This window comes from Pongo abelii, chromosome 19 (assembly GCF_028885655.2).
Source record: "Pongo abelii isolate AG06213 chromosome 19, NHGRI_mPonAbe1-v2.0_pri, whole genome shotgun sequence".
NCBI classification, from domain to species: Eukaryota; Metazoa; Chordata; class Mammalia; order Primates; family Hominidae; genus Pongo; species Pongo abelii.
In genome coordinates, this window is record NC_072004.2 from 66,731,661 (window position 1) to 66,745,391 (window position 13,731).

Genomic DNA, 13,731 nt, shown 5'->3' on the forward strand with positions numbered 1-13,731 from the left:
ACTATATTGTGATAGGTTAAAGAGGTATGCTAATTATATTGTCAAGTAGATTGCAGTTATATTGGTTTGCACGTGTGAATGCATATTAATGAATATTCATAAGAGGTAAGTCTATTCATGTCTCCATAAGATATGTAACAGAAATATTTTGTACCATATTTAAGCTAAACTTATAAAGGATAAATTGTGTTGGTTTGGTTTGTTTTTTGGTGTGCTTCTAATATTGGTAGTCACTTTTTAAGTTTCACTTTTCTTCTGTTGCTTTTAATCAACATCTGAGATCATTGCTCTACCTTAGAGTTTTAAAAAATGGAAATTGCATTTGCTAAAAATTCACCGCTTTTGATTCATCAATTGTGACTTGATCTCCGACACGCTGGGTAAATAAAAGAAGACTGAGTCATGGAGACCATATCCTTCGGTAACTGCCAGTGCCCTGGCTTGGGTATGAATTGTTTGCACCTCTTCAGGCCAAAGGGAGTGTGGTGCACTGCTGCACTCTAGGGGTCAAACTTGGATTCTGTAATGATCCATTACTGAAAGTGTTCTTGATCTTTATATATAGGTTTTGTGGGTTTTTTTTTTTTTTTTAACTTAAATCTGTTTAAGTTACAGAAAAGAAAACATTTAATAAATACTTCTTGTGTGTGACTTTCCTCACGATTCTTCATCATACTACTTTTAAATTTGTGTTTAAGTTTTGTGGATTCTGCTAAATGAACTTTATTCACATTCCTAAAGAACACTGTACTTTGTTCTTATGTATAGATCCTAATAATCCTGATGACCTGGTAACAAGTAAAAACTAAAACCCAGACCGGGTGCAGTGGCTCACACCTGTAATCCTAGCACTTTGGGAGGCCAAGGCGGGTGGATCACCTGAGGTCAGGAGTTCGAGACCAGCCTGATGAACATGGAGAAACCCCGTCTCTATTAAAAATACAAAATTAGCCAAGTGTGGTGGCACATGCCTGCAATCCCAGCTACTCAGGAGGCTGAGGCAGGAGAATCTCTTGAACCCGGGAGGCGGAGGTTGCAGTGAGCCGAGATTACGCCGTTGCACTCCAGCCTGGGCAAGAAGAGTGAAGCTCCGTCTCAAAAAAAAAAAACTAAAACCCTCCCCTGAGGCTGGGTGCAGTAACTCACGCCTGTAATCTCAGCACTTTGGGAGGGTTGCCTGAGCCCAGGAGATTGATCCTGCAGTAAGCCATGATAGCACCACTGCATTCCAGCTTGAGCAACAGAGTGAGACTGTCTAAAAACAAAACAAAAAACCTGCCCTACAAAATGGCTGATAGTAGTAGTCTGTCCTTTTCTAGAGCATTTTCCAACCAGAGGTTTATCTTTTAACTCTTTTCAGAGTTCTTGTTACCTGAAGTGACAATGATGTTTAGAGATCTTTATAGTGAATATTAACATGTTCCCTTAAGTATCCAAGGGTCTAATGATTACCAAGGGCTTTCTAGTATTGTTTTGCTTTAACCAGAAATATTTTGATACACATTATGCCTAATATTCCAGGCTATTAATGATTCATGATACAAGGAACTAGGCAGTGTGGTGTGTGTTTTCTACAGATTCTTGCAAGAGAGCCCTGGAACTGATCTGTAAGGGAAAAGGGATAGGCTTTAGTTCATTAAAGTTTAGACTAAAAAAAAAATTTTTTTTAATTTTTTTAAGAAACAGATAGTGAGGCTGGGTGCAGTAGCTCACACCTGTAATCCCAGCACTTTGGGAGGCCGAGGTGGGCAGATCACAAGGTCAGGAGTTCGAGACCTGGCCAACATAGTGAAACCTCGTCTCTGCTAAAAATACAAAAATTAGCCAGGCATGGTGGCACGCACCTGTAGTCCCAGCTACTCGGGAGGCTGAGGCAGGAGAATTGCTTGAACCCAGGAGGTGGAGGTTGTGGTGAGCCGAGATCACACCACTGCACTCCAGCCTGGGTGACAGAGTGAGACTCCATCTCAAAAAAAATAATTTTAAGAGAGAGAGTGATACTAAGAGTTCAGAGGGTATATTCTGCCCGAGGGACGTGTTTGAAAGTATAAATTAGATTTGGGGAAATATAACATTTCAATTATTCATATTAATAAATGCTCCAAATGCGTTTTCTTTTCTTTTTTTTTTTTTTTTTTTTTTGAGATGGAGTTTCACTCTTCGCTGCCCAGGCTGGAGTGCAATGGCGCGATCTCGGCTCACCGCAACTTCCACCTCCCGGTTCAAGAGATTCTCCTGCCTCAGCCTCCTGAGTAGCTGGGATTACAGGCATGCGCCACCACACCCGGCTAATTTTGTAGAGATGGGGTTTCTCCGTGTTGGTCAGGCTGGTCTCAAACTCCTGACCTCAGGTGATCCACCTGTCTTGGCCTCCCAGAGTGCTGGGATTACAGGCGTGAGCCACTGCGCCTGGATCCAAATGCATTTTCTAAGGCATAAAAATATTTGTATATTTCTACCTTCCTATGATACCTATACCACTAATATGTATTTTGTTTAATCTTGTTTTTATTACACTAATTTAAAATTAGTTTATATTCTCTGGTAAACCCTTACTAACTGATGTGGAGGAGGCAGCCACACTTGCTTAATACATATATTTTTAAAACTTGAATGTCTTGCAACTTCTGTTTAAAAATAAAAAAACTTGGCTGGGCGCAGTGACTCATGCCTGTAATCGCAGTACTTTGGGAGGCTGAGGCGGGTGGATCACGAGGCCAGAAGACCGAGATCACCCTGGCCAACACAGTGAAACCCTGTCTCTACTAAAAATACAAAAAAAATTAGCCGGGAATGGTGACGCCCGCCTGTAATCCCAGCTACTTGAGAGGCTGAGGCAGGAGAGTCGCTTGAACCCGGGAGGTAGAGGTTGCAGTGAGCCTAGATCGCGCCACTGCACTCCAGCCTGGGCGACAGAGTGAGGCTCTGTCTCAAAATAAATAAATAAACAAACTTGACGTTTCTTTTCATAGGTACAATACTAACTTCATAATAGCAGTGAATTCTTTGATGTTAGTGGAACTTTCCACTTTTTGTCTTAGTTTTTGCCATTGTTTTCATACTCCCAAAGAGTGTCTAAAAGATGCATCTTAGAAAATAGAACATACGGATGATGGTGTTGGAATCTGGGCTCTCTGGAAGAATAGCACTTATCTGGATTCTGGCCTTGTGCTGTGAACCTAAAGCACATCTGCTTCATCTGCCAGTAGGCTGGTATGGCATGCTGTAAGCCCCTATAAATATTATTTCTATTTATCCTGCTCAGTGTGTTTCCTGTAACAAATCGTTCAAGAAACTCTGGTCCCTTCATGAACATATCAAGATCGTCCATGGATATGCAGAAAAGAAATTTTCCTGTGAAATTTGTGAGAAGAAATTCTATACCATGGCTCATGTGCGGAAACACATGGTTGGTAAGTTTTTCTGCTTTTCTCTTATACCTATAATTTTCCCTTGTTCTTCTGTGTGCTTTATGCCCTGGATTGGGCAGGATATGAGGAATTGCCCTAATCAGTTTTGACGTGTTGAAACTGAATGCAATATGTCTTCAGTAAGTATCACCAAATTGGACGGTACACACTCAGCTTTCTTTTCAACATTATTTTCTCTTCAGACATTACTATTAGAGCCTCACAAAGGCCAGGTGTGGTGGCTCACGCCTGTAATCCCAGCACTTTGGGAGGCTGAGGTAGGCAAATCACTTTAAGTCAGGAGTTCGAAACCAGCCTGGCAAACGTGGCGAAACCCTGTCTCTACTAAAAATACAAAAATTAGCTGGGCGTGGTGGTGCATGCCTGTAATCCCAGCTACTTTGGGAGGCTGAGGCAGGATAATCACTTGAACCCAGGGGGCAGAGGTTGCAATGAGCCAAGATTGTGCCACTGCACTCCGGCCTGTGCGACAGAGCAAGACTCCATCTCAAAAAAAAAAAAAAAAAAAAAAAAAAAAGCCTCACAAATCAGTGTAGAAAATTAGGATGGCATAATTGCTTTACAGTAGGATACCTTTTTAGTTTGAGCTTTTTGGTGGATTTTGTTTTGACACTAAGTACATTCTGTGTTGCAGCACACACAAAAGACATGCCATTTACATGCGAAACCTGTGGAAAATCATTCAAACGCAGTATGTCACTCAAGGTGCACTCCTTGCAGCATTCTGGAGAGAAGCCCTTCAGATGCGAGGTAAGGAATGTGCTACCTACAGGCCCAGGCCTAGGGGCTAGTGTTTGCGTAGATGGCGGACCAGTGAGAGAGAGGTGTGCTGGAGCAGGAGGCACAAGGCTGCCTTCCACAGAACTTTCAGACATGTGTTCTGAGCTCTGTGTGTGCTATCACTGCAAGGTAGAAAAATGTCACTTTTAACACACTGTTAACTCTCTTAGATTGGGTTAACTTGGAAATAACACATAATACTTATTTTTCTTTCCTGAGTGATTCTGAGAAGTCGAGTATACTTCAGTGATAATTTTGTGAGGAAATTTCCCTTTTATTAGTAACTCACCTGCAGAAATACAGCAAAGCCAAATAGCTGACACAAGCAGGTTCTATTTTGAGTATGAAAAATAAGCCTAGTATCAGACACTGTGTTAGGGTGGGCTTAGGTAAAGCTACTATGCTTGGCATTCAAAAATCTCCACTGTGTCCAATGCAGAACTGTGACGAAAGGTTTCAGTACAAGTACCAGCTACGCTCCCACATGAGCATTCATATTGGGCACAAACAGTTCATGTGCCAGTGGTGTGGCAAGGATTTCAACATGAAGCAGTACTTCGACGAACACATGAAAACACACACTGGTAAGAATTTCTTGGGAAAGGTACAGATAATGTCTCAAGCACTTGTTGATGATCATCTGTGGGTCTATTTTTTAAAAAAATCAAAACCACAAATTTGCGTTCAAAGCAAAAATCCCACTTTAAATAAACCTAATATGTAAAAATATAGATTAGTGATACTGAAAAATTTAACTTTAATAACTATGGTTGTTTAAAAAAGAATTATTTGTGAGTGCCTTTTAACTTTGAGCTCTTTTAAGACAATGGGGTTTTTACATAGGGTTCAGGAACTCCTGAAATTGTATGAAACTTCTTTTGTGTATGTGCATGTTATTTTCCTAAGGAAAGGGTTCTGGACCTTAGAAGGATGGAGGACACTGACTGCTTTAATAGAATACCCCTCTCTCTCTGTTTTTTGTTTTGTTTCGTTTTAAGACAAGGTCTCGTTTCCATTACCCAGGCTGGAGGGCAGTGGCGCGATCTCAGCTCATCGCAGCCTCTGCCTCCCAGGCTCAAGCCATCCTCCCACCTTAGCCTACCAAGTAGCTGAAACCACAGGTGCGCGCCACCACGCCTGGCTAATTTTTGTAATTTTTGTAGAGACAGGGTTTCACCATGTTGCCCAGGCTAGTCTCGATCTCCTGGGCTCAAGCGATCTGCCTGCCTCAGTCTCCCAAAGTGCTGGGATTACAGGTGTGAGCCACCAAGCCCAGCCCCTCTCATTGTTATTTAAGTTTGATTTGATATGATTTACCAAAATTCACTACTTTTCAGGAACACATCCGTTCCAAGAGGTTAATTAATATTTTAACCACTTTGTGGTTTTAGGAGCATATGTTCCATAGCATGGATTTGAGTCTTACAAGCATTTGATTATCCTGCTTCCAGGGAACTGGCTAAAATAATAGCTCCCCTGTAAACACTATCATTGTATCACAGTCTAAACTTGATGTTCTGGGATTAGCCATCTTTGCATAAATTGAACAGGATGAAACATTTTTCAGGTTTCTAAATAAAATGTAATCACAGGATTCCAGGTTCCATTAGTCTACAGAGTAGTGGAGCTAGAAAGAACAACAGAGGGCCGGGCACAGTGGCTTACGCTTGTAATCCCAGCACTTTGGGAGGCCAAGGCGGGCGGGTCTCAAGGTCAGGAGATCGAGACCATCCTGGCTAACATGGTGAAACCCTGTCTCTACTAAAAATACAAAAAATTAGCCGGGCATGGTGGCGGGCGCTTGTGGTCCCAGCTACTCAGGAGGCTGAGGCAGGAGAATGGCGTGAACCTGGGAGGCGGAGCTTGCAGTGAGCCAAGATCGCACCACTGCACTCCAGCTTGGGTGACAGAGCAAGACTCCATCTCAAAAAAAAAAAAAAAAAAAAAGAACAACAGAGATTGTCTTGCTTAGCCTGCTGTTCTTTTTGCTTAACTAGTGGTGAGGAAATTCTGCCCATGGCTGGATCTCTTTAGTTCCCAGTTCTCTGTTGAAGCCCAGAGAAAAATGCCTACCTAGTGGGCTTCTTTCTCATTCAGAACAGAGCACCCTCAGATTTTAAGGATTTTTAGTCTACATGAAGAGTCATGAGAGCAGTTTTATTAGTTAAATTAGACCTGAAAAGAAAATGATAACTTTGAAGATATAGCCAAGTGGATAGCAGGATACATCAGAATAGTTAACAGATTCTCCTTATAATTTGGTGGCTCTTGGATAGGCTCTTAGTTCTAATGTCATTTTTAGGGTTCAGGTTTTTTTGTGTGTGATATGGCAAGAAAACATGGAACTAAACAGAGCATAAGTTTTGGGAGGTTTTTTGGTTTTCTTTCTTTTTTTTTTTTTCCGAGGTGGAGTCTCGCTCCATCACCCAGACTGAGTGCAGTGGCACCATGTTGGCTCACTGCAGCCTCCACCTCCCAGGGTTCAAGTGATTCTCCTGCCCCAGCCTCCCTAGTAGTTGAGATTACGCTAGTTCACCACCATGCCCGGCTAATTTTTTTTTTTTTTTTTTTTTTTTTAGTAGACACAGGGTTTCACCATATTGATGAGGTCGGTCTAGAACTCCTGACCTCAAATGATCCACCTGCCTCAGCCTCCCAAAGTACTGGGATTACAGGCGTGAGCCACCACCCCTGGCCAGAACATAAGTTTTTTGTGAAGGCGGAAGTTATGTCATATTCACACACACTGCTTGGCACATAGATGCTTGGTAACTGTCACAGAATTGAAAGGAACCTCTAGCACTTAAGTCTCTGCCTCTGCATCCTCCTTATCTTCCCTGCCTGTCTCCCTGTGTGTTTTTCTCCCCATTCCTTCCTCCCTCTTTCTCTTGTATTTCTTTGTTTCTTCTTGTCATTTTTTTTTTAGACCCTTAAATGTTCATAATGTGAAACAAGTGTTTCTTTCATAATTATTTTAGTTATTATATAAATTTATGTTGAGTATTCATCTTTGACCAAATAGGCAAACTGAATACTTCTTGTTTCTTCTAAAGGAATACAACTACCTAAATTCCCATCCCCACCAAAACTTTTTTTTTTTTTTTTTTTTGAGACGGAGTATTGCTCTGTCACCCAGGCTGGAGTGCAGCGGTGTGACCTCCACTCATTGCAACCTCCACCTCCCAGGTTCAAGCAATTTTCCTGCCTCAACCTCCCGAGTAGTTGGGACTACAGGTGTGCACCACCGTGCCTGGCTAATTTTTGTATATTTAGTAGAGACGGGGTTTCACCATGTTGGCCAGGCTGGTCTTGAACTCCTGACTTCAGGTGATCCACCTACCTCGGCTTCCCAAAGTGCTAGGATTACAGGCGTGAGCCACCATGCCCAGTCCCCCAAATTTTTATCTTTCTCATTAAAAGCGTAATTCATATACACCTGGACATGGTGGCTCATGCCTATAATCCCAGCACTTTGGGAGGCCAAGGCAGGTGGAAATCTTGAGCCCAGAGGTTCAAGACCAGCCTGGGCAACATGGCAAAACCCCATCTCTGCAAAAATACAAAAGTTAGGCAGGGGTGGTGACATGTGCTTGTGGTCCCAGCTACTCAGGAGCCTGAGGCAGGGAAGATTGTTTGAACCCAGGAGATCGAGGCTGCAGTGAGCTGTGATTGTGTCACTGCAGCCTGGGCAACAGACCAAGACCTGGTCTCAAAAAACAAACAAACCAAAAAAAGAATAACACATACTTATTAAAATATATGGGAAACTATGAAAATTGCAAACAAAGTAAAATCATACCACCAAGAGATCACCACTCTTTAACATTTTGGCACATACACATTAAAAAAAATTCTTTAGTTTCTTAACACACATATAGACCGATACTTTGCATAAGTGTTTATGTGTTCATGTATATAGTAAAAACAAATGTTGGGTCTTTATACTCTGTTGTAACCTGCTTTTTATTTTACTGTATTATGTCATCAGCAATATAATTTTAATGGCTATATAATATTTCTTCTTATAAATTTGCTATAATATTAGCTATAATTTATTACACACATGTATGTCAGGCATTATCTTAAGTGCTTTTTCTCATTTAATTAATGTACACTTTGCAACAATCCTATGAAGTGAAGGATTTTTGTTGTTGTTGTTAGTTTGTTTTGAGATGGAGTCTCGCTCCTATCGCCCAGGCTGGAGTGCAGCGGTGCGATCTCGGCTCACTGCAACCTCCGCCTCCCATGTTCAAGCGATTCTTCTGCTTCAACCTCCTGAGTAGCTGGGATTACAGGCTCATGCCGCCACGCCCAGCCTATTTTTGTGTGTGTGTGTGTTTTAGTAGAGATGGGGATTTCACTGTGTTGGCCAGGCTGGTCTCGAACTCCTGACCTCATGATCTGCCCGCCTTGGCCTTCCAAAGTACTGGGATTACAAGCTTGAGCCACTGCACCTGGCCTTTTTTTTTTTTTTTTTTTTTTTTTTTTTTTTTTTTTTTTTTGAGAGAGAGTCTCACTCTGTTGCCCAGGCCAGAGTGCAATGGCCCGATCTCGGTTCACTGCAACCTCCACCTCCCAGGTTCAAGTGATTCTCCTGCCTCAGCCTCTCAAGTAGCCGGGATTACAGGCACGTGCCACCACGCCTAGCTAATTTTTTTTATTTTTAGTAGAAACGGGGTTTCACCGTGTTGGCCAGGCTCTCAAACTCCTGACCTCAGGTGATCCGCCCGCCTCAGCCTCCCAAACTGCTGGGATTACAGACATGAGCCCCCCTGGCTGAGCCCAACCAGTGAAGGATGTTTTCTCCATTTATTTAGCCAGTTCCCTGCTGGACATTTATGTTATTTCTGTTTCCAATTTTTCTACTGTTATAAATAGCCACAGGCCAGGCACAGTGGCTCACACCTGTAATCTCAGCACTTTGGGAGGCCAAGGTGGGTGGATCACTTGAGGTCAGGAGTTCGAGACCAGCCTGGCCAACATAGCAAAACCTGTCTCTACTAAAAATACAAACAATTAGCCGAGTATGGTGGCGCATGCCTGTAATCCCAGCTACTCAAGAGGCTGAGGCAGGAGAATCGCTTGAGCCCAGGACAGGGAGGTTGCAGTGAGCTGAGATCGCGCCACTGCATTCCAGCCTGGGGGACAGAGCAAAACTCCGTCTCAAAAAAAATAAATAGCTACAATATTGTTTATCATAGTGTTATCACAGCCATAATTATTTACTTAGGATAAATTTTTGGAAGTAGGATTATTATAGCAAAGAGATATATACATTTTTAAGACTTAGTGTTGTATTACAAAATGCCCTCCACAGGTACTCCCGCCAGCTGTATGAAAATACTCATTTGCAACCAGGTGCAGTGACTCACGTCTGTAATCCCAGCACTTTGGGAGGCTGAGATGGGAGGATCACGTGAGCTTAGGAATTCAAGACCAACCTAGGCAATATAGTGAGACCCCATCTCTAGTAAAAACAAAAAAAATTGAAAAAGCCCAGAGGGAAAAATACTCATTTGCCCAGCCCTTTATAATTGTAAATAAAATCCTTGCTGATTTGATAGGTGAGAAATGATTTCTTATATTAATTTGCATTTAATTACTAAGAGTGAACATTTTTATTTGCTTGTAGTTATCAATGTATTTTCTTTTCTGACTTGCTTGTGCCTTTTCTGTGTTCATCTTTCCATTACAGTGTTTGACTTTTTAAATTTCATTAATGTTGAAATACTTTCCCCTGGTTTGTCATCTGCCTTCTAATATTATTCAGTGTCCAAACTGGAAAAGCAGCTAGATGGTGAAGTTGGACAAACCTGGCTCTGCCAGTCACTAGCAGAATTGTGTAACCTCTCTAGGCCTCTGTTTTCTTGATATTAAATAAGAATGACAGTAATACCTAAAGGGTGCAGGAGAAATGTTGGTTTTAGAGAAGGATTAGCTTTAGAGAAGGAAGGGGATGCGGATAGGTCTCTAAGGCTGAATGAAACTACATTTAGAGACAGCAGTGTGTTTTGGTGGGGATTAAGGACATTGTATGAACTGACAGTATTGGACTGTTTCTTTGCAGTTAAAGAGAAATGAGGCAGACCTTATCTAGGAAGGGTGACCAGCTGTCAGTCAGGGTTTACTAGGATGATGTGGACATAGGGTGAGTTCAAAATAGAATACCTACTGATTCTCCTTATACCAGGCACATTGCTATGTGCCTAGAGATACAAGGATGAATTAAGACCTGGTTTCTGCTCTTAAGGAGCTTATAGTCTGGTGACTGGTAATGATGATGTTGATGATGATGATAATAGCAGGTAAAATGCATTGAGTACTATGTGCCAGATACTGTTGTAAGCACTTTACCAGATACTGTTGTAAGCACTTTACTTGTGTTTTGTATCATAATAATGTATTAAGGAGATTATTATCTTTATTTTATTTATTTATTTATTTTGAAACGGAGTCCCGCTGTGTCAGCCAGGCTGGAGTGCAGTGGTGTGATCTCAGCTCACTGCAACCTCCGCCTCCCAGGTTCAAGCGATTCTCCATCTCAAAAAATAACAAGATAAAATAAAATAAAATTTATGGTAATGGCAACGGATGAGATTAAAGTGATAGACAAAGTAGAACTTGGTGAATTGACTGGATATCAGTACTATCAAATTAGTCTTCAATCACCAAGTTTGAATGAACTTTTAAAAATTTATTTGTTTGAATGAACTTGGTGATTGATTGGATATCAGTAGTATCAAAGGGTAGCATAGAAGGGAAGAATCAAGGGTTATTCCCAGATGTGGGGTATAAAACTATTTGTCAAGATAGAGAATAGTAGAGGGAAGAGCAGGTTTGCTAGATAGGATAATGAATTTAATTTTGTACTTGTTTAGAGATATCTCTGGGGCGTTCAAGTAAGCTGTTTGAAAAATAGGTTTAAAGTTCAAGAAAGATTTCGGTTAGATGTATATATGTAGGGGTGTGTGTTTGTGTGTATATATGTACATGTGTGTGTATGTGTGTGTATATAGTGTATGTGTGTGTATATATGTATGTGTGTGTATATGTGTATGTGTGTGTGTGTGTGTGTGTATATATATATATATATTTTTTTTTTTTTCTGCCCAAGGATAGTCACCCTAAGCAGACTGGAATGCTTGTGTTTATTGGACAGATCACATACAAAAGACAACTAGCCAAATTTTTGCTCTTTTCTATCTTCTCTGTAGGTTCTCTGTCTTCATTTATACTGTTCTTTCTTCAGACTCATTACATTGCTGTACAATTAGGTTAGCTTTATCTACATGTAACAGCTAGGTGATATAGTTAGATGTATTAATATACATGCTTTTCCAGTTACCTTAATAACTTAACTGTTACTATTATCTTCTTGCCACCCATTTACCAGCTCTTCCTTAAAGTGAGACATTGTACAGGTAGTTGATTTTAAATGCTACATTTGTATTTATCCTTGTTTCAACCTCATTGTAATCTTAACCTTGAGGTTTCAGAGAAACCTTAATATCAACCATTAAACACATTTAGGAGATGCGGCCTAATGAATAATGAGATTTAGAGGCAGATGGGATTGTGGGTTAATGTCAAGTGAAGGTCTGGAACAACAAATGTGGACATTAAGAAGTGGGTAAAAGATTACTAAGCAGTAAAAAAGACCAATTTTAATTTGAATCCAGGCATTTGTAGTAGGCTAGTTCTAGTAGTTTTTGGTCTTTCTGTGGCAAATCACTTATAGTATAGAAGACTACAAATGAGGGCCAGGCGCGGTGTCTCACACCTGTAATCCCAGCACTTTGGGAGGCCGAGGTGGGCGAATCACGAGGTCAGGAGATTGAGACCATCCTGGCTAATACAGTGAAACCCTGCCTCTACTAAAAATACAAAAAAAAGAAAAAAACAAAAATTAGCCAGGCATGGTGGCGGGCGCCTATAGTCCCAGCTACTCGGGAGGCTGAGGCAGGAGAATGACATGAACTGGAGAGGCGGAGCTTGCAGTGAGCTGAGATCGCGCCACTGCACTCCGGCCTGGGTGACAGAGCGAGACTCTGTCTCAGGAAAAAACAAAAAAAAAGAAGACTGCAAATGAGAGATTGATTAGAGAGATCCAGGAAGGAGATTTGAGCACATAAAAAACCTAAACATCCATACATTCAGTAACTGCTCAGGGAATCCATTCTGTCTGTGAGTAGTGTCTAGTGTGCCTAAGAAGTGATTAGTAAATAATGTGGAGAGGATTTGCTCATACTAGACTAAAATTCAAAGATTAGGGCCTTTGGCTATGTTTCCATGTGGCTGCTGGGTGTGAAGAATACTAACTCTGAAGTTACAGAGCAGGGGAGCTTAGAGGTTAATCAAACACGTGCTTTTAAAGTATTTTATTGTACAAGTAAATCATATTTAATTTATAAAAACAAACTACGTGGCCAGGTGCAGTGGCTCACACCTGTAATCCCAGCATTTTGGGAGGCTAAGGTGGATGGATCAGTTGAAGTCAGGAGTGTGAGACCAGCCTGGCCAATGTGGGGAAACCTGTCTCTACTAAAAATACAAAAACTAGCCAGGTATGGTGGTGCATGCCTGCAGTCCCAGCTACTTGGGAGGCTGAGGCAGGAGAATTGCTCAAACCTGGGAGGCGGAGGTTGCAGTGAGCTGAGATCATACCACTGCACTCCAGCCTGGGTGACAGAATGAGACGCTGTCTCAAAAAAAAGAAAAAAAAAAGCATAAAGAATAAAACATCACCCATGAGCCTATTACCTAGAGATAATCACTGGTAACATTTGTTGTATTTTTTTCTTTTAATAAAGTTGGGGTCTCACTATGTTGGCCAGGCTGGTCTTGAACTCCTGGCTCAAGCAATCTGCCCTGCCTCAGCCTCCCAAAGTGCTGGGATTATAGGTGTGAGCCACTGTGGCTGGCCTGTTATATTTCTTTCCATGTATATATATTTTTAAAAGGTAGATAATACCATGCGTGCTTTTTTTTTTTTTTTTTTTTTTTTTTGAGTTGGAGTCTTGCTCTGTCACCCAGGCTGGAGTGCAATGGCACGATCTCGGCTCACTGCAACGCCTGCCTCCTGGGTTCAAGCGATTCTCCTGCCTCAGCCTCCCCAGCAGCTGGAACTACAGGTGCATGCCACCACACCCGGCTAATTTTTGTATTTTTAGTAGAGATGGAGTTTCACCATGTTGGCCAAGCCTGTCTCAAACTCCTGACCTCAAATGATCCACCTGCCTCAGCCTCCTAAAGTGCTGGGATTACAGGCATGAGCCACCACACCCGTCCTCATGCATGCATTTTCATAACTTGCTTTTATTTAATAGATCATAGATAAACTTAATAGATTATACATTTTCATGTTAATTACATTTCTGGGCTGGGCGCAGTGGCTCACGCCTGTAATCCCAACACTTTGGGAGGCCAAGAGGGGCAGATCACAAAGTCAGGAGATCAAAACCATCCTGGCTAACACGGTGAAACCCTGTCTCTGCTAAAAATACAAAAAATTAGCCGGGCG

General features: G+C 41.6%; 1 protein-coding gene across 7 annotated transcripts in view; it reads left to right on the forward strand.

The window, feature by feature from the left end:
* The window catches only part of ZNF652 (zinc finger protein 652), a 74,935-nt gene that overhangs the window by 48,080 nt on the left and 13,124 nt on the right, over positions 1-13,731 (forward strand). For 6 of the 7 annotated variants that reach the window (XM_024234965.3, XM_024234964.3, XM_054546603.2 and 3 more), the window contains exons 3-5: positions 3,266-3,413; positions 4,066-4,181; positions 4,651-4,795. In XM_024234965.3, the coding sequence (XP_024090733.1) occupies positions 3,266-3,413; positions 4,066-4,181; positions 4,651-4,795 (409 nt within the window). The remainder of the gene's footprint in view (positions 1-3,265; positions 3,414-4,065; positions 4,182-4,650; positions 4,796-13,731) is intronic. The other variant, XM_054546604.2, reaches the window with a different exon arrangement.